Source organism: Typha angustifolia, chromosome 7 (genome assembly GCF_048772165.1).
Source record: "Typha angustifolia cultivar Huaian chromosome 7, ASM4877216v1, whole genome shotgun sequence".
Classification (NCBI taxonomy): Eukaryota; Viridiplantae; Streptophyta; class Magnoliopsida; order Poales; family Typhaceae; genus Typha; species Typha angustifolia.
Window position 1 is genome coordinate 15,088,454 of NC_133245.1, and position 25,134 is coordinate 15,113,587.

Consider the following 25,134-nt stretch of genomic DNA (forward strand, 5'->3'; position numbering starts at 1 on the left):
TTATTTCAGAATAAATCCCTACTTTATCTCAAATTTTTTTTTTGCTCCTTAATGCATGACCAAACTATATTACTCCACCATAAATGAAGGAGGCTATCTAGGTAGATCCGTAACTCAACTTCTTTTGGTTGGTTTGGGATTTATATATATATATATATATATATATATATATATATAAGGAGTCGATCCAATTGGGTGCCTTTATTGTGGCCCCCTTAGTTAATACCCAATGCCCATGCCCATATGCCCACTTCTTGACCCCATTCATGGACAAATTAATTGAATTTTTCTCATCAAATCAAGCATCATAAGTTGTGCGAATCTAACTGTGTCCCAATTTAATAAATGAGTAAAATATAAAACAAAAATACTCATATTTATATAAGTTTTATTTAAAAATAAAAACTATTTTGAATTGTTATTAAGTATAACTATTTTGTGTAAGACTTTGTTATCGGCTAATGCGAATTTAATGGTGGAGGAAAATAGTGATGCTATAATTCTGGAATAGTAGGTTTGAAATCTTTTAATAGACCATGCAAAGATTTAGCTTTCAACTAATAATGTCATGGTTTAAGTCGTTGGGAGGAAACAATTAAATAATATTGAATAGTATTTTAGTGATTGTCCTTACATCGTTGTCTAGATTCAAGATTAGAAATACTCATCTATCTCTACAATTCTACAGGCGATTGGTTTTCTATGCAAATGTAATGATAGAGAAAAGTAGTGATTCAAAGTTATCTCTTTCTATATTCTAGAATAAGATTTATTTAAATTTTTTATTTAAATTATTTCACATATAAATCCAATAATAATACTATTATTATTTATCTACAGTTATTCGAACAAAAAAAATGCCCTCTATATATCTCTTTTGTCATCTATCTAGTCTCGGTATTCCAAAGTCTAGTACTTGTGTTACTATTAGATCATGTGGTTTCTTGGTGGTGTCCTATAATATTGCGAGAGATCAACTCGCACTTTAGAGAGTTCACAATCCACAGTTCTCGGCACTTGTGCCTCGGAAGATCAACTCTTTTTAATTTCATCATGCGATAATTGATAGGGTCTCACGTCCAATCATAGACTAGAAATATGAGCTAAATTATTTATATATATAACCATTTAGTAAAAAAAATATTTAATATTAAAGTCATTATTTGATTGATGGAATGACATAGAATCCCTAAAATAAGGTATCGTTTATAAATAAATATTATCTTTATTTGGTGTTCCAACGGATATCAAAGTGATGGAGTGCAGAAAAACACTTAAGATAAAAGAATATATGTATATTGTTTTAAATGCATTAGTTGGGAGTTAAAAGCATAGTTGATTATCTAACATAATGGGTGGTAATGACATATAACAACTAATGTGTTTCCAGGACCCTGCTTGAAAATTAAAAGTTTGACTCATCCTTGATTTGAAATTATTTAATTAAGAATAAATGCTTATAAATTAATCCCTAATCCTCAATGAGAATGAGAAAGCATTTAAAATGCCATCATTGTTAAGAACCCTTTCAAATCTTACTACCAATCCAAAAAGTGGTCCAATAAATCAACGTCGGAAAAAATAAAGGGAAAAGAAAAGATAAAATGAAAGACTTCTTTGGATTACACAAAGTTCACGCTACTTTATTTTCAAGGGAACCACACAGTGTTTTTTTTTTACAAGCCAAGTTGGAAAATGTCTATTAGATTTATCTCAATTTCTTACCAAATTAATTTATTTCATGTAGATTATAAGAAATAATATGACAAAAGGTGAGATAAGAAATGTCACTCTTTCGATGCAGCAAACTCCTGAAGTCTGGGCTGCAGACGACCTGCTGCAACCGCAACGCCGGAAACGCAATTAAGTCGGCAATTGGATGAGAGAGAGTAGGAGAGATCCTCCCTTTCGCACTTCGTTTTCACCTCTCACCTTCATTAATTTCACTTTACTATGTCGCTCGAATTAGATCGTAAACGCAATTCCAACCTCCCCTTACTATATTCCAACAACCTACAGGACTCCTAGCTCGTCCCACCAATATAAACACATCCCCACCTCTACTCCTTTTCTTTATCTCATTTTGACTCAAAAGAAGAAGAAGAAGAAGAAGAAGAAGAAGAAGAAGAAGAAGCTAGAAATAAAAAGACATCCATATACATGAAGGTCCAATGCGACTTCTGCTCCAAGGAGACGGCCTCCGTTTTCTGCTGCGCCGACGAGGCCGCGCTCTGCGACGGTTGCGACCGTCGCATCCACCGTGCCAATAAGTTGGCCGGCAGGCACCGACGCTTGTCTCTCATCCACCCGTCTGACTCCTCGATGCAATCGACACCTCTTTGTGACATATGTCAGGTTAGCGTCGGACTATAGAAAGATTATATATCAAAATAAAAAAGGAAGGTTTAATCTATAATTTGTATAATATTTAGGAGAAGAGAGGATTCCTGTTTTGCCAAGAAGACCGCGCTATCCTCTGCAGGGATTGCGACCTGTCTATCCACACCGCGAGTGATCTGACCATGAAGCACAATAGATACCTTCTCACGGGTATCAAGCTCTCTTCGACTCCGATCGTCTCAACCTCCTTGTCCATAGAGGTTGAGGAGGTCGACAAGATTAAGCATGAGAAAGAGGTGATCGTGGAGGAGGAGGCCACTAGCTCAGTCACGGCCGTGAGCAACAGCAGTAGCATCTCCGAGTACCTGACCAAGATGCTGCCCGGATGGCACGTGGAGGACTTCTTGATTGACGACGCCGCGGCCACCGCCGCCAATGGATTTTATCAGGTTGGTCTTATCAACTGCCGTCATACTTTTATTGGGCTTCTTTCAAATTGGAGTGGAAGTAATTTTGATCGGTGTTTTGTAATCATTAAACAGGGAGAAGTGAACACCAGTGGCTTATCTCAAGGATTCCCAATCTGGGTCCCTCAAGTTCCTCAGATCCACAACGAGTGGAAGAGTAACAAGAGATCCAGGGCTTCCTTTTGCTACTGGTGAAGGATTTGGTCTCTCTTTTTTCAGATTTTACTATGGAAGATGTGGAAGTTTTTAGCTGTTGGAGCTCAATATGTTTCTCTTTTGCGCTTCGGTATCATCCAGAAGCGTTGCCCTTTTTGGGTCCTCTGTTTTCCTCTCATTTTAACTTAGGTGGGAGAGAATTAGAGCACCTTTAATCTTGGTTGTAATTTGCTCCTCTAGATTAATCGACTGTGGTATGATCAAGACTTCCTCCTTTGGCGCTTGCTTTACCAGGTTATGAAGGAACGGGAAAAGGGGAGAAAGGCCTTGGTTGGAATCATACCCATTTGCTATCTTCCATAAGTAATTGTAATATTATTCTGTTAAAAAAGAAAGTATGCTATTGTTATGATCAATAAGCATTAAACCTGGTCAAACTCCACTTCGAAGAACAGTTTATCATCGAATCATTTTAGATCTCAAGCCTGGACAAATTCCAGGCTGAAGACAAAAGTGGTCCTAAGATGAATCCTCTCGAGCTTTTGGTTTGGTGTGGTAGGTGACCTTATCGGATCCGATTCATTTAATTGAATGAGTCCAAGTCGGAGCGAGAACGAGCCAAGACCTCATTAGATAATTATTCCGCTACAACCTTCGATTTTGCAATTTATCACCTCTCATGTCAAAGTCCCGGGTGGTTGCTTAGACGGGGAATAAACATTAGCATATCTTCGATTTCTGCTGTTGCAAAAAAGAAAAAAGAAAAAAGCTACAGTAGAATAAACATGAACATATCAGGAAAACAAAACAATTTTGAATAGCTATAACTACGTAACCTTTTCTCTTCTTTTCTCCAACCACGCACAGCCAACAACTGTGTTCAGAGGAAAATTCACTCATAAAAGAGAGAACGACCTAACAAATTATAAACTAGTAATATATAAAAGACTGACCAACCTTGAAGGTTTCTGAAATATCTTATTCAACAGACGTACTGGAGCAGCGAAAAAAAGAAATGCAACAGTGCACATACATCTCATACCATAGCTAATGTTGAGCTGGAAGCCAGAGCACACAATACCACAATACTACCAATATCATTTGCTTTATTTTGGCAGTCTAACTTTCCCATATTCGGCATTAATATCAGAAGGCTGAAGATACCCAACAATATTTTGAAGTCCAAAACAAATGCATATTACCAAAGGGAAAGAGACGAGCTGCTATAGCAGGAGATGTAAAACCAAAAGTAACAGGAATGCAGCCAGACAACAGGTAGACCTCGAGAAAATTCCACTCAAGAAAATTGGAATCACATTTACTAACTGGACTAAATATATATATATATTTATATACATATACAGACAGCTGTTGAGTTGCTCTCCACAAAAAATATACATACAAGACTGAAGACAGTTACCAAATTTGCACACTAGTCTGTAAAAATATTAATTTTGATCTCCAGTACTGCATGAACCACTTGCTTCCCTCTGTTAGCCCCGATCTCATCCGCTTGGTTCTCGACAATATCATATCCAAAAGAATTCAGGAAACAACAGGAAGGAAGATAGCAGTTCCATGAAATTGTGTTCCCATTCCTATTTTCTTCTGAAAAAATGTCTTACAACGTTTTTGTGGCATCTCTTGCCATATGGGAGATAATCTCCTTGTTATATCTGAACAGTTTAAATCAATGGACCAGAAAAACATCATTGCTTTCTAGAAAAGAGAGATAACTTTCATTCCTAAATATAAGCGAAATTTGGACGATATACCTTCTGGATAACTGATTAAAATTTTGGATGAAGATTGTCTTTATTGTACAAGACTACAAGGCAGAAAGCAGAATGATGGAAGTTACCTGACAAATATAAAACATGCATTAGAGCAATACATGTACATGAAAACAAATATAGAAAGAAGTTCGCCGCCCAAGTTTGATACCTTCAGTTTTAGACATGATGTATCATGTGAAGGTAATGATCCGATCAACAATCTTAGTACGGCAAACAGGACATTCTGAACAGGCAAGTGAGCAAGGCTTGCACACTGGGGATAATTACACCATATGCCATTAGTCACCTAGGAAAAACAAAAATGGACGACCAAGCTGCCACTTTAACAATGTAATTGCTTACAGCAGAAATGCCGACACGGGAGTAATACTGCGGCAGTTGGAGACTCAAAGCAAACTTTACAAACATGAGATGGTGCATCCCCATTACGCAGAGACTCGATTTCTTTTTCTTTCATCTCTTGGATTCTAGCCTGGATAAAATATGTTGGTCAAATTCTGGGGTTAGCAGGTATATCGACATCGACGTTAAGAACAATTCAGATATTTCTATATCAATTGCAATACTGACTTTTGCATGTCTTCTTATGTAATAACAACACAGACCAAGGTAAAATTAATGGTACTAAATTGTTTTGTCTGGCCCTTCAGCTTAGACTAAGAAAAAAAAAGGATGGAGTATATGAAAGTACATTAATAATATTTTCCAGATTGAGAAAGAAAATTGGAATTGAGCATAATGGCAATGGTGCACGAAGGAATCTAGCAAACTACATGAAGGGTCTGAGAAAACAAAAACTAACATGAATTGTAAATTTGAAGCAAGATGGAAACTTCTTGGTCAGTAACTTGAGCAGCTATATATGCCAAATTAATTGATGCAAAAGAAATCTACCTTAAGACGACCAAGAACAGGTTCTAACTGAGAATTTCTATCTTCTTGTGTATTTATTGACTTTGCCAAAAAATCTGAAACTTGTCTTCCATTCAAAAGAGGATTGCTGTTTCCATCATAGTTTTCTTTTTGATCATAGGTGACATCAGCTGCTTTGCTACACCGCTCATCAACATTCAACTCAGATATATCTAAAGCACCTCTCTTCAGTTTAGCGACAAGAACCCACATTCCAGCCAAGTCATTTTCTAGAGCCAATTCTCTTTTTTTTGCTACATCTAGTTTTCTCTTGTATTCCTCTTCTAGAAGCTCTTTTTCTGCCAAAGCATCTTCTAAAGCAGCTTCCCTTTGTTTTCTAGCTAGTAGCTCTATCTTCATATCTTCGAAGTCAAGACCCCAGCACTCGACATCATCATATATTGAACCACCAACTTCTCTTCCTCTACTAGCAGGCCGACCTTTTCTCCCTAACTTCATTCCTTCAGCCTTGTTGTCATAGGTCCTATGACTGGCAAGGTTACCAGAAATTGATAGTTCCTTTGCTTGTTTTGCATTTAACAGTGAGAGCTTTGTTACTTCCGCTGCCAAATTTTTTAGTTCGACAGCAGCAGCAGATGCTAGTTCTTTTGCATAAGAAGCTTCTTCAGCTAATTTCTTATTCTGGCTGAGCAGCCAACTGTTCTCCTCAATTAGCTTTAATCGTTCATGATTCAGTTTCTCATTTTCAACATCCTGCAAGGTATATCAAAACAGTAGAGTTGGTTTAGTTTTAAAGAAGAAGAAAAACAACAGACTTGAAATGCGCAAACTTATAAATTGACTACTATAACAATTCCTGATCATCCCATGATTACAGAATTTTAACTATGTTTTAAAGTTTCATTCTTCTCTTTTTAATTTTTCAGATGTGTATAGAAACAGGATTTATTTATGGAGTATCTTATTCCGGTCAAAAAGTCAAGAGATTTGGTTGCAAGTCATTTTTAAGATAAACTTTGTTAGGATTTGGTTAGTTCTAAGTTTCAAAAAGTCCTAGTTTAGATTATGATTTGATGTCATCTCCTTAACCCCAGAGAGTAAAATTCCAAAAAGAAGAGAAATATTATTGAAAATTAAATAAAATATTATTCTTCTGGAAAATTACACTTGTAGCTCTTCTCCTCCTCTTCCACTCCTATCTTTCTCCACAGTTAGGATGGTTATCTTTATTTTTCTTTATTTTATCTATCTAATCATTCAAGTATAAAAAGGTACTTAAAGGTGGGAAAAATTATCCATTTATTCCCTATCTTTTCTCTCCTTCGGCATGGACATGGATCTATGTGCCTATTGTTTTCCCTGCATCAACATGTTTCTCATATCGTGCCACGTCAAAAAATAAGCATATACCAAATGTGTTACAGTATGAATAATGATATTAAATGCAAAGAAGTATCCAATGAATCAATGACAAAAAGAGAATATATAAAATGTGTACTGATGAATCAGTTTTCAAGGATTGTAGGACATACAACAAAATAAGTGAACAAATTGAAGTTAAATAACCTGAAACTGAAGTTTAGCCCTTAAATCATTATTTTCTTCTTTGGCACACTGTTCCAATGACTTGTCATTCTTCATTGAAGTTAGCTGTTGCTCTAAAAGTATAACTTTCTCTTGCAATTCTTTGTTTTCCAGACACTGAAAGAGAACAGAAGAGTTAGAGGCAAAGTAAATGGACAAAGAGATTGTACTGAATGACTGAATATGTATGCTTAGTTGGCAATATTTAGTTGAATATAAAAAGACCATATTGAATGGACAAAGTAATTTGCATTTGCTCACAAATAAACAAGGATGTGCAAGCACATGCCAAACAACAATCTTGACAAAATGCTGTCATTGTACCTTTTGCTGTAGGTGCTCCTGAAGGATTCGATTATCTGCTGATTTTAACTGCAGGAATTCAGTAAATGAGTTGCTTCAGAAGATTGAAATTATGTAAAATAAATCTCAGTAGATAACTCAGTTCGTGCTAGTGATAGCAAAAGTTGTTAGGAGAGAATACCTCAAGCTCAAATCCCTTCTCATTGCACTGAGTCATTAACCTCATGATGGTCTGTTTAGAAAAGAAATACAAAAGTGTCAAATAGAATAATTACTGAAGATATTCTGCACGGGCACATGCCAAAGAAACCATGGCGGCATGATGCATTTATTTGCTCTGTTGATGTCTTGGAAGAATCGTCGTACCTGCTGCATATCTACCAAAGATGCATGAGAAATTGACCCTTCGCCAGTCTCTGCAATTCGTTGCTCTATGACCCTCATCTGCCTCCTCTTCTCCTGGATTTCACGCTCCAAGTTCTGAATCTGTGGTAAAAAACATGTGTTCTCAAACAAGCTTCCATAATCTGTTGCAATCAGTTTTCCAACTCTACTTTTTCAGAAAGGATTGTGATTAACATAAATAGTTATTACCACCTTAACAAAGCAAATACAAAATGAGTAAAGCATACCTGAATTTTTGAACCATCAGGATCATTAACAGACTGCTCTACTAGTCGTTTAAGCGTACTGGTATTGAATGCAATCTCACCAGCAAGTGTCTTAACTTGCTCAAAAAGGAGATCCATATGGTCAGACGCGGACATCTCAGCCTGTAAATGTGGGGCAAATCATGTCTATAATCATCAACTAAAACTGAAAAGGGAAAAAAGAGAAACAGGGTGGCATGAAAATTTTAGCTCACTCTTGCAAGATGTAGGTAGTACACTGCTTTTGTACTAACATAGTGAACAGTTTCCCTACAGCATCTACCAGAGAAAAATGCCTAGCACACTGATTTCATACTTAGTGAGTTGTTTCCTCACACTATACTTCTATTCAGGTTTAAATATATCTGCAGTAAGCAGCAAAATATTCATCCTTCTTCAACTTTCACCATGGACAAGCAACACTCATTAGGTCACTAAGACGATTGACCAGTCTGCATGGGCGACTATCAATTTTGAGGAACATACTTAGAGAGCTCAATACTCTGAAAAGGTGCACTAGCCGTAGTTCTAAATTATGAGGAGTCTATTTGCATGTCTTGACCTATTGTGAACCGTGTTTACTTGAAAAACATATGTAGCGTCTATTTTTAAGTTCTTCAGTATATCTAGAATAAGAGGTTATGTGATATGCAGCTTATAAGGAAACAAGTACTAACCCTTTCCAAAACAACAAACATTCCTTGTTCTATCAGATGGAATGTGAAAAAAAGTGGGGATTCCGAGAGGTACTTAATCATGTAGCATATAGGTGGCACAACAAAAAATTAATTCACCTGGTACTTCTGAATAACTTACAGTTAACACCAGGAGAGAACAAGAACTGAAATAGGCACCATAGTAAAACAAAACCAACAAAATTAAATGGCTGTGACAAAACCAGATGATAAAAATAAACTTAAGAAATCGGTTAGAAGATAAAAAATCATAAATAGTACGGACTACCTACAATCAAGCTATTGGACCACTGACCTGTAATGATTCTGTGACGGAAGTAGTAACAGAGGAATTATCTTCATTCAACTTGCTTGAACTCCGATGAGCATCAAATAATGTATCTGATGGATCTGCCAGCACAGAAGATACCGAGTCTTCCAAGTTATTGTCATTTGTAAGAAGCACTGGAGAACTCTCACGCAAAATATCCAATTTCTGAAAAAAAGAAGAAATGATCAAATGAAAATGAGCCTTTTCAATTAGCATGCTCTATGATGAGAAGGATAGTTTCCATGCCAAACCAGCTTACTTGAGTTGAGAATTATATTCAGTTCTAACATCATGTAATGATTAATGAAAAAGTGTGATGAAGGTTATTGACCAATATAAAAAATAAACAGCAACCAGGAAAAAGTAGAAGACCCAACTAAACAATCGTTAAGATAGCTGAAGTAATGATGATAATATATAGAACCTTCTACTTGAACTTTATGCTGGCAGAGCTAACATTTAAAATTCTAGCGCAATTAACATCACTATACCTATTTTTCTGTTCAACTTGTCCACTTGACAAATGAGTATAAGTGTATAACTTTAGTCACTTTGGTATTTACAGTAACCCTGCTTCCAGAATTGGCAAGCTGCACAGTCTAGCACTAGTAGTCATGCAAAACTTGCATCAACATGTCCATAACACCAGCAAGAAGAGGCAAATATCATATTTTGAAATTCAAAATTGACATGTTTGTCTCCCTAGTTGTGAAGATCACCATCAATCAAAATAATGCAAGCATACACTTGTTCATCATCCATGAACATTAATGGGACAATCAAACATAGAAAATTAATATATTATGAATTGTAAAAAAACTATAGTACCTATGAACATCTTAGATAGCTTAAATTACAGATTCAAAAGAAAAACTTTGAAGCCATGGTAAAGTACATGATATAGTACTTTTAACTTTTAATCAATATTTTGAGCAGATCCTTTTGAGCCAAATAGGATTCAAGTCTTTCAGGCTTGAATTTTCAGGCAACTAAAATATTTCATTAATTATGGAATCCGGGAAATTGTAGATGTCATACAGAGGATATAACTGACATTGACACCTTGAAAGCAACAACTAATTGATCTAGTCTCAATCTTCAAGCTTGAAAATAAACTTACATCATCGTCTCTTACGGAGTGCCGTTGCTGATGAGTAGCTAAATCAGTCAAGCGTCCCGGAATTGTGTTCTTTGTAGAAACAAGTATTAACTTGGTTAGTCGTTGTATTCTACTCATTAGAGCAGCTTTTGCTTCCTCTTCCTCCTCCAAACGAGATTGCATCTTTACTTGACCCTCCTCTAACTGCTTATACAATAGAAGCACATGTTCCATTGGTTAGGATTAAAAGAAACACTGCTTATAAATGGAATCTCAATATCATTCTTCTGCATTGATAATCACAAAAAATACAATACATTGAAATCATAATCTATGCAAAAACAATAATTATATAAAAAAACTTTAGAAAAGAAACCTGCTGTCGTAAAATCATTAGTTCGTCTTGATTAACGCCAGTAAGCATTCCTCTCCTTAGCTGATCAAGCTCCTGCTTTAAGCATGAAATCTCTCTTTGATACTTCTTAATCAGTGACTTTTCGTCAATAATCTGGAGGGGGGGAAATATTAAAAGCTGCTTATTTGGACTTCGCAGATGAGTGACACAAAAATGTTCATGTAAGATCTTTGCACCTACCCTGTTACGAGAAGCATATATCTCAACTCGCTTTGCCCTGCTTGCAAACTTTAATGTGTTATGAGTCTCTTCCGTGTTACTTGATGCAGGAGTCACAGTGCAAATAAGCTGTATGAAATAAGTTTGTATATCCTTAACTGAGCTGGCAATCAAGTCAGACATCAACTAACAAAAATAGACTTTCACAACTTACTGACACAAGTCCATGGCCACTTAAAGACGATTGTAGAAGGCGAGTCAATTTGGAATCACGATAAGGTATATGAGATGCTTTCCCTTCACTGAGCTTTCCAATAACCTTTCAAACAAAATAAACAGTCACTAGAATATTCTCAGAATCTCAGTGGGCAATATATACTATTTATGGCAAACCATAAGAATCAGTAAAGGCAAACACTTTTCACAGGTCATTTACAATAGTAAATAAATTTAATATTCTACAATGAAAAAAAAATTGTAATTCTTTAAAGGTTGGTTCATCAACATGTTCCCCAAATACTACATGTATTAAGTGCAAAGAGTTATAACATGCTAATTATTGAAAAAATTTCAGAGATAATAATTAATAAACTGCAGCAAAATAATACCAGAGTTCAGAACAGCAGCCAGTGAGAACCGACTAGTTATTCATCTCTCAGCGACTTTCAAGAAAGTTGCTTAAGTGTGACCCACAAACTTGCATATATGATAGCATATGTATCTCATTGGCCAACCACTACCTTGAGTTGGGCTTGAACAATTTGCCTCTGTTTACTTCAAGAATAATCTTTTTCTTATTTTAGAATACAACTCCTTATTCCAGGTAACCATCATAATTACCCAATTCTAGAATACAACCATTATTCACCAAATATACATTTTATATTACACACCAACCTAATTACTAATTTACCCATAAAATTTATCTCATCAATCTACTTTATATAAATCAAAGGGCATTCATAGTATTTTTTTTAAAAAAAACCTCTTTTCCCATCTTTTCATTTACTTTATATTACATCAACAGTAATTATTACACCCTTATTTCATAATGTAAGTGAATATAAGAATAGTTATTTCGAAAATAAATACCTCATTTCAAAAATAATAAAGAGAAATACTGATTCTAGAATTAGTTATTAAAGTGAATGAGGCCTTATGTGGTAAGAAGATAGTATTGGCATAAATTGACAGGTGGATGGCCACCTGATCAAGTGTGCAGGTGGCGTAAATCACAAAATTGGATAGAAGTAGGCTCCTTGCAAGTGCAAATTGCAAAGTTTTGCCGACAAAGTATTATAATACATCAACAGGAATTTTATTAATATCTGGTCATTGTTCAGAAACTAAGATTGCAAAAGTGAATTAATTATTCATGCAATATAGGCAATGAATGATTTCCACCCTAGGCATCCATTGCGGCAAGGAGCCAAGGACTCCAAGAGTCTCATTTATTATTTAGGACTACTATTGTATCTTGTTTCTCGTACAAAAGAATTGTTGAAAGTAGATTGATCAAAATTGATCACCATTTCTCAGGTCAGCTGTATCTTAAAATTCAAAATGGTGACCTGAGCATGATAGAAAGCTATTTTGCCTTGATGACAAAATCACCTTAATTTGGCAGAGATGAAAATTAGGAAATGTATGGAAAGAACTCTCGATAGTACAAAAGGATAAGAAAGGATAAAATTTGAAGCCTCGTAATATAAGAAAAGTTGAGGATTTATTAAATCTATATAAATGTATAATTGAGAGAGTAGCAAATACAATCAAAACAAGCTTCAATCACAAATGTAATCTTCAACCAATGTACGCATGGAAATATAAACTGGAAACCAACACATACTGTCCCAAGAGTTAAAAGGCTTTTGTTAATATAAGATCCTTCTTTTCTCCTTAATCCAGTTGTCTCTGTTTTGGAACTCTCTGATCCTGCTAAATCAATCAGATTCTAGGAAGAAAACACAGAGAGTAGATTAAGGCAATTATACAAACACAAATGACCTGTTCTTACTAATAAGATAGAGAGCATACAAGTTGAGAATACATCACACCGTCATACTCCTCACCATGTGCACTGCTTTCAATCATCTGGGGATTGTATAAATAAATAAAAAGGTGGATGTGAGCATACTTTTTATAGAAACATTACTAGGCGTTTAGAAAAGATGATGCACAGTTGCAGCTGGACAACAGTTAAAATGGAAGAGTGAATTACAGGAATAGACCATTAATGATTCCTTTTGAGTCAAAACAATCTAAGTTACTAACAGACCAAAATATAGTAAACAAATAGAAAAGTGTTGTAAAGAAAATTTTCAATACAAAGTACAAGGTTTACTCAAATTATTAATTCTACAAAAGATAAAATAGCTATACTGCATATATCTAACTTCTTCACTTTCGACAATAACTGTCTGATCTCAATACCTCATTGAGATTGTTCATGTACATATGTGCTTATGTTATACCTGAATGATAATCTACCACATGCATATATATTCTAAATGAGAAAGTGCTGGAGTTATTCTTCTCATTACATGGTATAAGAGCGTGATTAGAGTTTCCTGTATTCTTTTCTTTTCTTTGTCGTTTAGTCTTGAAGTATCCCATACATTGAGGACTCCATTGTGTTGGTCTGACTTCAAAACCTTCATCACATGATTGCAACAAGGGTTCCATGTGCTTCCTTTTTCCCTCACGTGATCACAGCTTTTTTTCCTACCTCGCATCTTCAGCAAGACTATCTTGAGTCAAACTCTATCTTCAAAACCAGACATTGTGAAAATCCGTTGATTGGACAATGTCACATGAAAATCCACGTGTGGAAAAAACATGCAAGAAAAACCACGTGCGCAATTGTCATGCGATTGAACTTCTCACATAATCCTAAAGAGAATTACGAATTGCTGCCCGACTCTCTTGGTTGCATTGTCTAGGCAACTGTCATTGTCGCGAGTCATCACAATCGTATCATGATGGTTATTATAGATCCAACTCATGACTAATTGATTTCCTCGGGAGATTTTTTACTTGTGACTGCTGCCGATTAGTCATATTAGTCCACTATGATAGAAAATGCACTTGATAGTCATGATCTCAACCATCATCTCGACAAACCCAGTCTCATGCCCTCTCATAAAGTTGGCCAAACAATTGGCCCTTTACCTTCCATGTGCAAATAGAAAAAACAGTTCATCATTTGATCATGTCCATTTTGATATTTGGGGACATGCTCCTTTTATCTTCCATGTGAAAATAATTGTATTTTTATGAGTTCAATTGATGACTTATTTAGATATACTCAAGATTATCTTATTTGTCAATAATATGAGATTCCCCAAGTTTATCAAATTTTCACTTCTATTTTTAATACTCAATTTCACAAACACATTAAGATTTCAGGTCTAACTGCGCTCAAGAGTATACCACTGTTGCTATGCACTTAACTTTCTAGTCTCATGGCACTCATTTTCAACAGTCTTGACCCTACACTCATAAGCAAAATGATGTAATAGGAAAAAGAAACATCGTCATATCTTAGAGATTACTTGTGCTCTTCTTCTCGTTTCATATCCCTTATTCGTTTTGGACGAAAGCTCTCTTGACCTTATCAATCTCATCCCCTCCTCTCCTACGAAATTGCTCTCTTCAGGAGGTTCTTTTCTCTAATAAACTAGATTTTAGTCGCATTAATATTTTTGGATGTACTTGCATAATTCTTCTACTTGCTCATTAGTACAACAAGTTGTTGGCACGATCTGTATGATGTGTTTTTATTAAGTACTGTTCTGAATACAAAGGCTATTAATGCTATAACTCTACTACCCATCATATGTGAATTGCTAGTCTTTGTATCTTTTATAGAGGATATGTCTTATTGCTCTCACGAGTGTCACTACCTCACTTTTCTTAAGCCTGCATCTCCTACATTGTCTCCTCACCTTCCTTTTAAGCTTTTGCCTACTCGATATTCTCTTAAGGTGCCTCTTGTTGAATGTTCGAGAGATCGTCCCTCTCGTCATTGTCCTATCATTCAGCTATACTTTCGATAGGTCTATTTTGTACCTTCTTCATGTGTCTTACTATTCCATTTTTTGTGTCATCATTTGCACATTCTCCTACTGGTATTGGATCCTCATCGATCCCAGCGTGAGCATTATCCTCCTCAAAGATATGGTGGCATTGTTTGTTATTCATTGGAGTTTTACACCTTTCTAATAGTTCTTCATAGGGTGTTGTTTCTCTACCAAGTGGTATTGAAACCATGAGTTGTCAATGGGTTTACTAAAAAAAAGACAATCAAACAGATCTATGGATGACAAAAAGCTCACCCAGTTGCTAGAGGTTTCACACAAGAGTATAGCATCAATTATAATTAGACATTTGCTCTAATGGCTCAGATAAGTATTATCCATATTCTTCTTTTGGCAGTTGTCATTTATCGTTGATCCTTTATTTCAAATGGATGTGAAGAATACTTTTCTTTACAGTGATTTGATAGAAACAATTTATATGCAACCTTCTCCTGGATTGTTTGTTCCTCCATTCCAGTTTGACACAAATTGCTTCTTTATCCCATCTATGGGCTCAAATAAGCATCTCTACTTGGTTTGAGTGGTTCCATCAAGCTGTGACAGATGATGATTATGTTGAGAGTACTCATGATGCAGATATCATTGACATATTACACGGGCACATATATCGATGCAATTCTTCCTTTAGAAAGTTAGTCTTTAAGTCAATTTTTTTTTATTATATATTTGTTATTTATGTTGTTTAGGATTGTTTATGCTTTTTTTACATTTGTTTAGAGTGTTATTTGCTCATTGTCATTTGTAATGGTTATATATATGCCAGCTTTTTACTCAATCAAAGTTAATGGCGAAATGAGATTATTTTAGATTTATCTCCGATGTGAGTATTGAATGTGAAACACTAGTTGATAATGGAAGTGTGAAACCTATTACTTTTTCTTTCACTATCATTGTTCCTAGAATCCTAATAATCCTATTATTTTATATCAGATCATGGCCATTATATGTTTATGAATACATCACTATAGGGGTGAGTTATTGTACCCTTTTACGTAGATGACATAATAATTACAAGTGATGATTCATTTGCTATTAAATCTTTGTAGAAATACTCAGTGCGTTCATATGAAGGATTTGGGTCTCCAATATTATTCTCTTGATCTTGAAATTGCTCATAGTAAGAGAGGCATATTTGAATCTCATCAAACATACATTTTTTATTTGATTAGCTGAGTAGCTATCTTTGATATAAGACAGTTGATACACCTCTTGAGCTTCATGTGAAGCTTCATCTTAAAAAGGGGGTGTCATTGGCAGATCTGACTAGATATAGTCATATAGATAACTTGTTAATCAGCTTGTATACTTAGATATCACCAGACCAAATATTTCTCATGTTGTGAGTCCAGCCAATTACTTTGTGGTTGCCCCTCGATCTGGTCATTATGCAATCTTACATTCGTCTACTACATTTCATGCATATTCTAATGCTGATTGGCCTGTCGATCCTATCAGTCATTGTTCTACCACTGGAGTCATAGAAATAGATCCTATGTGTGTATATCTTGGCGAAGCAAAACACGAGATCTTATTTCTTCAGCACTAAAGCAAAATGTAGGGTCATTTCCACTACTTCCAAGGAGATCATTCATTTTTTACGTCTATTTAGTGTTATCATAGTGTCAACTCCTGTGCGTACTCTACTTATTGTGATAACATTAGTATTATACAAATTGCAAGGAATCATGTATTTCGTGAGAGAACAAAGTATATTGAGGTGGACTGTCATTTTGTTCGACATCAGTTTCTAGTTGACACTCAGTCTTCCACATGTATTATCTTCTATTGAACTAATAAGTCATATTTCACTCCGTGTTTTAAGTATCTAATTAACAAACTCGGTGTGTTTGATCCACCTTGAGTTTGAGAGGAGTGTTATTGTTTATATGTTCTTATGTTCTACTTGGGAGAGAATCTACCACATGTCTATATATATATACACACACATATATCTTCTTAATAAGAAAGAGCTAGAGCAGTTCCTTGAGGTATTGAAGCGCTTTACAAAAATCACTCTAGGTCTGACCTGGCTGGAGCAAAAAAACAACAATCAAGAGAGTAAGGTAAACATAGACCTTATGAGCAAAGCATTTAGTCTTTTCTCACTTGGTTATACCCATTATAGAAATCTGATTGCTTTAATGATCTCCTCCCAGTAGACTAAACAATGCACGAACAACTTCCATTTCTCAAGTCCAAAACAATTCATTACACTAGAACATTCCATAACCCAGAAAATTGTAAGCATGCAGTATACATACCAACGTAAAGATTGTATGACTGCGGCTACTGAACAAGTTGAAGTTATTAGAACCGACATGGCGATGCTCTGCAAATATGAAAAAATAAGTTGAATACCATGATAACAAAGAGAAGGTGTACATGAAGGCACTTTAAACAAAATTTTTAGCTGCTAGAGATCAAATAATAAACAATGAATTCAATAAGCATTAACTACAATATTATGGATAACTATATAATCACACAATTCTTATGCATTTAATCACTCTAATGGAAAAGGTTTAGCTGAACTGACGGGCCTAGTTATACAAGTAAGAACTAAGAATGATATAGAAAACTTTTTAAATGGTTAGATAAGTTTGATGTAAAACACTTCTGCAACAAAGACATTAAAGAAATTAAAGCAATATTATCACCTTCACCAGCAGCAATAAAAGAAAGAGCATGCCCAGGAGATAAAACAACTTCATCCTTTATTCCTTCCACATATGTTCCCTGCAAGGGCCTAGCTGTTAATAACAAAGGAATCAAGAAGAGAGAAAAGTGAAGTTCATTTAAGGTTTTATATTCTGAAGGAAAATAGTTGGTAGTAGATGAGACCTGAAACCAGTTCTGTCAATAAAGAGCTTTAGCAATAAACATCAAGTAAAACATCAAGTAAAAACTCAGAAAAAAGGACAATCAATGCTTACGGCTTATATTCCAGCAGAATCTTAGAAAACATCAAGTAAAAACTCAGCCTAGTTTCCAACTAAGCAGATCTTAAAATTGAGGTCAGTTCGTTTCTGACACAAATTATGCAGAACTTGATCTGAAGATCAATTCATTCAGAGAGTTCAGAATTTTTGGTATGCTCAATCTGGGGTGAGCAATTTCAATTGAGTTAACTATCATGCTAACCATCTACCTCAAATAAATCGTCATCAAGTATGAGAAAAGGTTGTCCTTTGGTGCATAAGGCTCTGGCCGCCGCGGGTTTTGGGCCTTTATACTTTTGGAAATGGAGTTTTCCATGGCTTGAACAAACTACCTCTTAGGTGCAAGAGGTAACTGTCACAGTAGTTGAAGCCTCTACATATCAAAAAAGATTAGCATTGATGTTACATCTACAAATAAGAAATTATATTCATTAAAAGGCAAATAGTTGGCCAAATTAATCTTTTGGCAATGTGCAATCCCAATTCAGGATTGAAGATCGATCAAAATTTACCAAACTAAGATTGAACTCATATGTCCAACTCATAACTTTGCAGAATAGGCAGGGGCCATGGATCAAGTTGATTTTATTTTATTTCCCTATGCTTTTTCTTATACATAGAAGAAATTTTAAGCACATCTGAACTTCTTGGTAATCAGGTTACCACGTAATTATTTTAATACATTAACCTGTGACAAGCAGGACAAGTAAAACAAACATGCGACCTAGATGTTATTTGGAGAATATACTCATCTACAGTTTCATCACTCTGAACCTCATATAGAGGATTTAAAAAAAAACAAATTGAACTATCATCAACCTATCAATCAGTGATGCACAGCTAGATAAGAGAAAGGCTAAACAAATAGAACAAAAAAAATTGTGCCAACGGAATACTTAAAAACACAAGGTAGAACATTGACAGGAGACATTTTAACAGGTGGCATTATTTCCTCACAGCTGCACCTTTCTGATAAAACCATAACATTGTGTCTCAATTGTCATTGAAAACGTATTTGTTTGTTTAATGCATGAGAGCGCTCTAGGAAAAAAAAATGTATTAATCATCAATTTTAAATGAATGATAGCTTAATAAATCAAACAGCAGTTTTTATTCCCACCATGTAAAAGAAATATCAAAATGATGGCTGCATGATGGCTCATAATTATTATTCATCAGAAATATGGAATAATTGATTCTTTGTAACTATTATAAAAGTTAGATTGATCTAATTACAACCATAGTGGGGCCAGACATAAGGTGTCAACAAGTTAGTATCCACTAACCAAAAAGAAAGTAGGGCAAAGCTAGATAACTAGGTAAAGTATAGGAGATTTGCTCTGAACGCATGCAAAGATGCAGGTCAACATATTCTGTGCAGGAAATTAATAAATTAAACTCTGTTGACAAGATAAATGTGTATGAAGAAGACAAACCTGAGCATCTTCTCTAACACGCAAATTTTGGCCAGTAGGATCAAGCAAGTCATTTATCACCTGAAGTGTAATGCTAATTAAGAATCAGGAAACATGAAGATGTAAAATAATGAACAAAATAAGCTCAAGAAATATAAAAATAGAGGCCATTTGATATCAAAGATATGATGATTGAACATGAGCAATCAATATCACATAGCTTGTCGGTAGACTTCCATTTTTCAGATGGAGATGTATTTTAACTTCTCACACTGTACTTAATTGAAAGATTATAGCTTTGGCATGCAGATGACAATAGTTGACAGTTCGAGTTTGGAGATAGCTGGCAGCTATTTGTTACATAGCCTAGTTGTTGTGGAAAAACTTACCTCATTATAAATTTCAAGGTATGACACACGAAGTAAAAACTCTCTTCCCGGTGTCTGCCAAGAACAATTGAAAGACATAACATTAGACATACCCTCACAGACATTTGAAATAGGTTAAGGAAAACACAGAAAATAAAAGACAAAAACATAGTAGAGCAGCAATTCAACAGCTACAATTGTCATGGTGATGATGCTTAACCAACAAATGTAGGGCACTATACTTTTATCATGCACAGACCCATCCATCCACGCATAGATAAAAGTTCTTCAAGAACACAATTTATTTCTTTTCTTTTACAGTAGCTACCAATCTTGACCTATTACCTTGTTTTCTCATTGTTTTCTTTTCTCAATTATTCCATAAGATGTCATGGGAGTGTTTTCTTCTCTCAACTATCGCAGCAATCTGATTTAGTGAGATCAAAAAATTAAAACGAAAACAGCATCATAGGCATCATGAACCAAAAGTAGCTTATCTGCAATCTGCAAATTGATGTAATAATATTAGTGGCTTAATGTTTTTGTTAGTCACTAAATCAGGTAACAAAGGATGGATAGATTTAAAGTGAATCTGAGACATAGATAACAGCTTAAACCTACCAATTTAAGATGAAATGCAATCATAAAACAAATTAGGAAAAATTATAAGCAGATTATAGTTCCTAACATTCTAGTACTAGAATTATAATGCTCTCAATTACTGTAGTTGATAGTTTTTGTATGCTAGAAAGATTTAAAATTGCAGTATGACTTTACAGATTTGTATATACTTTGTCATACATCTTGGATTATGCTGAAGACATCCTTGATGGCCAATGGAATGATTCCAGGATATTGTTTATCACCCTACAAAAAGCAAGTATCAACACAGGAAACAAGATAAAAGAAGGATGAAGTACAGAATGCAGAGTAAAATTCGTGTCTTAAAGGTAATGAATTCAAAATTGAGCTAAAGAATTATGAGGATTCTAGTTCACTTCAAGCAAGCACGTCAGATCAAGAGGAACATGAGAGTACGCATACTATTGACAAAGAGGTCACAGCACTGTGGTTCCGAACACTATAGATTGCCAGCAGCTAGCTTCGCTTGCATTAGAGATAAAGAAGAAATTTTTGGGTGGGAATTGATATAAAAACATATTTAAAATCACTCAAAAGGATCAAAGGAAGTGATAACTTTTGTCAGCTTGCTGCAAAATAAATGGCTAATCCATAGATCAACACAACAAAAACAGGCTTCTCGCCATTTAAGAGCTTAGCAAAGCTTAACAGCTCTACTTCTGTAATACCCTCAGAATTGCAGAAATTTTCAAAATATCTATCAATAAGTATTTGCTTGCAGAGGGATTCCTGTCACTTAGTGTAAGTTTAGATTATTAACTTAGGAAGCGGTAACTTAATTTTATCAGGGACAAAGAATGCTGAAGTGACAGTTAATTCCGTTTATATGTGTGTTTTGGAGCGGCAAAGTGGCCACCAATTTAAATTATCATAGTTACTTAGAAGGTCATATTGCCAATTTAAAATATTATAGTTAAAATATCATAGTTAATATAGAATTCTGTTAAATATAAAATATAAAAAAATCACAGTTTTCTAATAATCTAAGTTTTTAGAGTATTTAGTGAGTTATCAATTTCACATCAACTGAGACTGACGATCAGAAACTTACATGCATGGTGTGGGTTTTCCCACTGCTAGTGACACCATAAGCAAAAACTGTCCCTACAAGTTCAATATAGAACGATAGTTAGTAAAGAATGCTGCTTTGATAGTAATTTTAACTCAATAACAAACTACGATCTGTATTTGAAGTTAACAAGACACGGAATGACCAGTGCCACGCACCCTGGTCAAACTGTGCTTGGGGTTTGTGGTCTATGCTAGCGTTCATGATGGCATAGCAACAAAAGGCTAGTCCCTTCCCTCAATCAAAAATAAATAAAACTAGTAAACACCACTATCAAGAAAACAGCAAGTCAAAGAAAACTAGCAATAAGAACAAGTAGCAACCAATAATAAGCCATCAAGCAAAGTTTTCTCTTCCCAAAATATGAGTGATGTTCAATTCTCTTTAAAAAAAATCCTTACAAAACCAACTTAGCCATTACCAAACAGACAACAGTGTTGGCTCACTTAAAGTTGAGTGCACTAAACAAGATTAAGGTTGTATACCATTTATGCCCTCCATCGCAGCTTTGACAACAGGCCGAGCAGCCACATCATAGACATCCTGGGAAGTTGTAGCAGGTCCAAAAACTCTATCTAGAAAAAATAAATTATTGCAATGACATGAATAAGTGAATCCAATACAGATAACATTTACAAGATACAGTAATCAGATTATAAAAGAGGGGGCTTCTTATAACAACCAAAATTACCGGCAGAAATAAATTTCACATTGCAGCTTTCAGATAGTGATGACCAAGCAATAAGAACTTTAAAAGAGGAGAAAGCCTTACAGAGATAACTTGTATACACTTTAATAGAGTAGACAATGAGAAAGCAAGGGTAGTTTAACTAAAACTTATAAAGGAGAACACACTAAGGAAAAGACGCCTTTATTAAGCCAAAACAACAAAGCCATCTTGTAGATATGGAAAATCCTACTTTTTTATCATAGATCTGTGGCTTTGAACAAATTGAAATCCAGGAAAAAGAAAAGTGAATAAATAATAAGATCCTGCATGGTGCATAATAATAGTTTGTCACCATTTCAAGTAAAATGGCTCAGAGAGACAGGAATAGATTATTGATTTCAAACATTGATAAATAGAAACCTCATGCCCTATTATCTAGTTAGAAATTAAAAAAAAATGCACACAAACACTTATAAAGAGTGAGATGTGAGATTATCCTAAATAAGATTCCAAGGTCAATCAGAGGTTCTTAGAAAATGGCTTATAGGTAATTCTTGGTATGAATTTCATGATCTAAAGGGAAAAAAAAAGCAAAAAAAATCACAGATGGCCAACACGACTATGATGAAATACCTGGATTGTACTCAACCTGTAGACATCTCTATAGGTACTAGAGCTGCAACTGGATTGCTTTTAACCTGAGTTTGGTCAGCTTAATCTAATTTTTTGGAGCAGTAGTTAGGTTGGGTAAGTGGGTAACATTACTAATGCCAGTCTAACCTCTGATTTGTCAATCATGCTGAAGCCTTACCTCAATAGTCAATAGGATGCAAAAAGATAAGGCAATGGACGGGTGCAATAGATTCATGTCGCCAACAGAACTAACTAGGTCACAAAGCCTGCTTGTTGCTGGTGTACACCAAACCAATAGGGTTGGCATGAGAAAAAAACAAATAGAAGGACAAAACTACAGAAGTGTTTAAGATAATAGTTTAAAAAATAAAGATATATATTCCTTTCTTCTTTTTTTGGAAAAAACATGCATTACTAACTTAAGGGTAAACAATTTGCGTCCAACATACTTTACAACCTAGGATGTCATTGGAATAAAACAAATAAAGATAAGCATCATGCGCTCAGCCATGTAATAAATACTCTACATTCTGGCAAAACCAAATAGCCTTCCTCCCATATTTGTTATGATTCAATTTGACTCTCAGATCCATGTAATTCTGCTATCCTTAACAATATTTCATGGCAATAACTAAAGCAAATTATACAGCATAAAGCAATATAATCCATTGACGGCCTTAATTATAGAAGTATGATTCAAGTTACCAAAGACTAACAACTTATATTAACTGGATGAATCGCCATCAGTATGACAGATATGTCAGTTTCTCCGTGTTCTTTCTGCAATTAAATAAGTGATGTACTTTAAATTCCTTGCTTTGCCTAATCTTCTCTGAATTTGAAACATACTATACCACCTTACTCAGTATGATCTCTACAATATCATCTAGCCATGCTTCACTGAGAGGTGGATATATTTAGTTTTGGCGACCAAAATCAAGAACAGGCATTCGTATATGCTTTGACTCAAACTAAACAAGAAAATCAAGAAAATTATGAAAGGACAGTACCGTAACCATAGGCAATAGCCGGATTTGGCTCGCAGCGGACCATCTTATCTCCATCCGGGTACCACGCGATCTCATCCCCACGCTGCAACTCGCGCTCGCTGCTCCCACATTGTCCACAAAACACAAAGACCGTATTCAACTTTCAAAATCCTCCAAGATCCAAGAACCCGCAGATGTACCCTCGAAAGTCAACCAGATCCGAAACACCTCACCTCAACGGCCTAAACCTGACGGTGACCGAGATGCTCTCGCCGGATCTCGAGGTGTCCTCCACGACGAGCTCTTCTGGCGACGGGAACGCCACAGGGGCGCGGCTCCGCGAGCCTCCGGAGCTGCGGGGGCGAGTAGGGGTGACGGATCTCGGCATCGACCCGCTCGCGGCGCCGTAGAAGTGGGAGGAGACGGAGGAGGGAGAGGACCTAGGGATTTGCCTCCCGTTGTAGAAAGAAGACGACGACGACGACGACGACGAGTAGGAAGTCGAATGCGGCTTGCGGTAGCCGAAGGGCGAGCTGCTCCTCCCACGCGAAGACGACGACGTCGCCATGGGATGGAGCTCGCGAGGACTTTTTTCTCTCAACAAAATATAAAGGGGATAAAAAAAAAAAAGAATAGGAGGGGTTTAAAGAAAGAGCTGCGAAAGGGAGAGGGAAGCGGGAGTGTGGGCTGGGGAAGAGGGGTATCTGGGACTGGGAGGAGAAATTTTTTTGGGGGACGAGGACGGGGTGACGTGGCAGAGGGGTGGAGCCTGGGGTAGTTAATGGGGTGAGATTCAAAGTTTAAACAGTGGGAGGGGAAAGGGAGAATTTGAAAACTGAAGTGGGCGAGCGGGAGTAAACAATGCTCGTTCTTTTTTGGGAGGAATGAGAACAAAAAGGGCAAGAAGGTAAACTGTGACTTAGAATAGACGCTATCTCGTTTCAGGTAATAGATGGGCTAGCTCTTTAACCAATCACTTTTCTTATCCATAATAAAAATAACTCAAGCTAAACTAAGTCTAACGTTGGAAGGTATGCAATTTACTTATAAGCCCATGTATGAACAATGTTGTAATTAGGAGTTGATAAAAATTAAATACTGTAAACAACACAGAGGATAGGAAGCTCTATAATTAAAGCACGATTAATGAGGGGATGTACATAATAAATAACACCTAATAAAGCATATCAAATCAATCTGCAGAATTAGTGTGCTCTCTTTCACTGTAGGTTTTTATTCAAATAACAGTCTTGTTTTTTACTGCATCCGATTCTAACACATACAACAATTTAAAGTTATTATTGTCATGTCATATAGCAACAACATATTTTATCAATGATATGGATACTTGAGTGTACAATTAGCTAATAATATTTTTTTAATCTTTTATATTAAAATAATATGAGGGATTTTTTCTTTTTCTTTTTCTTTTCTCTCTCTTGTTCGTTTCTGACTTTATTCC

The 25,134-nt window shown here is 35.5% G+C and overlaps 2 protein-coding genes across 4 annotated transcripts; one reads left to right on the forward strand and one right to left on the reverse strand.

Moving 5' to 3' along the window:
* The first annotated feature begins 2,019 nt into the window (after positions 1 to 2,019).
* LOC140762982 (B-box zinc finger protein 23-like) lies at positions 2,020 to 3,233 on the forward strand. Its single transcript, XM_073100989.1, has 3 exons — positions 2,020 to 2,355; positions 2,433 to 2,789; positions 2,883 to 3,233. The coding sequence occupies exons 1-3, from the start codon at positions 2,161 to 2,163 to the stop codon at positions 3,000 to 3,002; spliced, it is 672 nt and encodes a 223-aa protein (XP_072957090.1). The 5' UTR covers positions 2,020 to 2,160; the 3' UTR covers positions 3,003 to 3,233.
* Positions 3,234 to 4,238: 1,005 nt separating this feature from the next.
* Positions 4,239 to 24,405, reverse strand: LOC140763754 (kinesin-like protein KIN-7K, chloroplastic). Of its 3 annotated transcripts, XR_012104880.1 has the most exons (26): positions 23,906 to 24,405; positions 23,694 to 23,791; positions 21,866 to 21,955; positions 21,363 to 21,415; positions 20,471 to 20,536; positions 19,691 to 19,744; positions 19,323 to 19,382; positions 17,605 to 17,683; positions 17,209 to 17,276; positions 12,885 to 12,941; positions 12,697 to 12,801; positions 11,062 to 11,166; positions 10,869 to 10,976; positions 10,650 to 10,781; positions 10,295 to 10,477; positions 9,160 to 9,339; positions 8,152 to 8,292; positions 7,886 to 8,005; positions 7,701 to 7,751; positions 7,541 to 7,588; positions 7,199 to 7,333; positions 5,654 to 6,385; positions 5,102 to 5,231; positions 4,908 to 5,012; positions 4,739 to 4,824; positions 4,239 to 4,639 (listed from the first exon to the last, which is right to left on the reverse strand). XR_012104880.1 is itself a non-coding variant. In XM_073102088.1 (25 exons), exons 1-24 carry the CDS (start codon positions 24,238 to 24,240, stop codon positions 4,930 to 4,932), a joined length of 3,213 nt encoding a protein of 1,070 aa, XP_072958189.1. In that variant the 5' UTR covers positions 24,241 to 24,405; the 3' UTR covers positions 4,239 to 4,824; positions 4,908 to 4,929. The 3 variants fall into 3 exon arrangements, 2 of the variants coding, with proteins under 2 accessions (XP_072958189.1, XP_072958191.1); XM_073102088.1 differs by having other exon boundaries at positions 4,239 to 4,824; XM_073102090.1 differs by lacking the exons at positions 21,866 to 21,955; positions 23,694 to 23,791; positions 23,906 to 24,405 and having other exon boundaries at positions 4,239 to 4,824; positions 20,461 to 20,536; positions 21,363 to 21,416.
* Between the last annotated feature and the right edge of the window lie 729 nt (positions 24,406 to 25,134).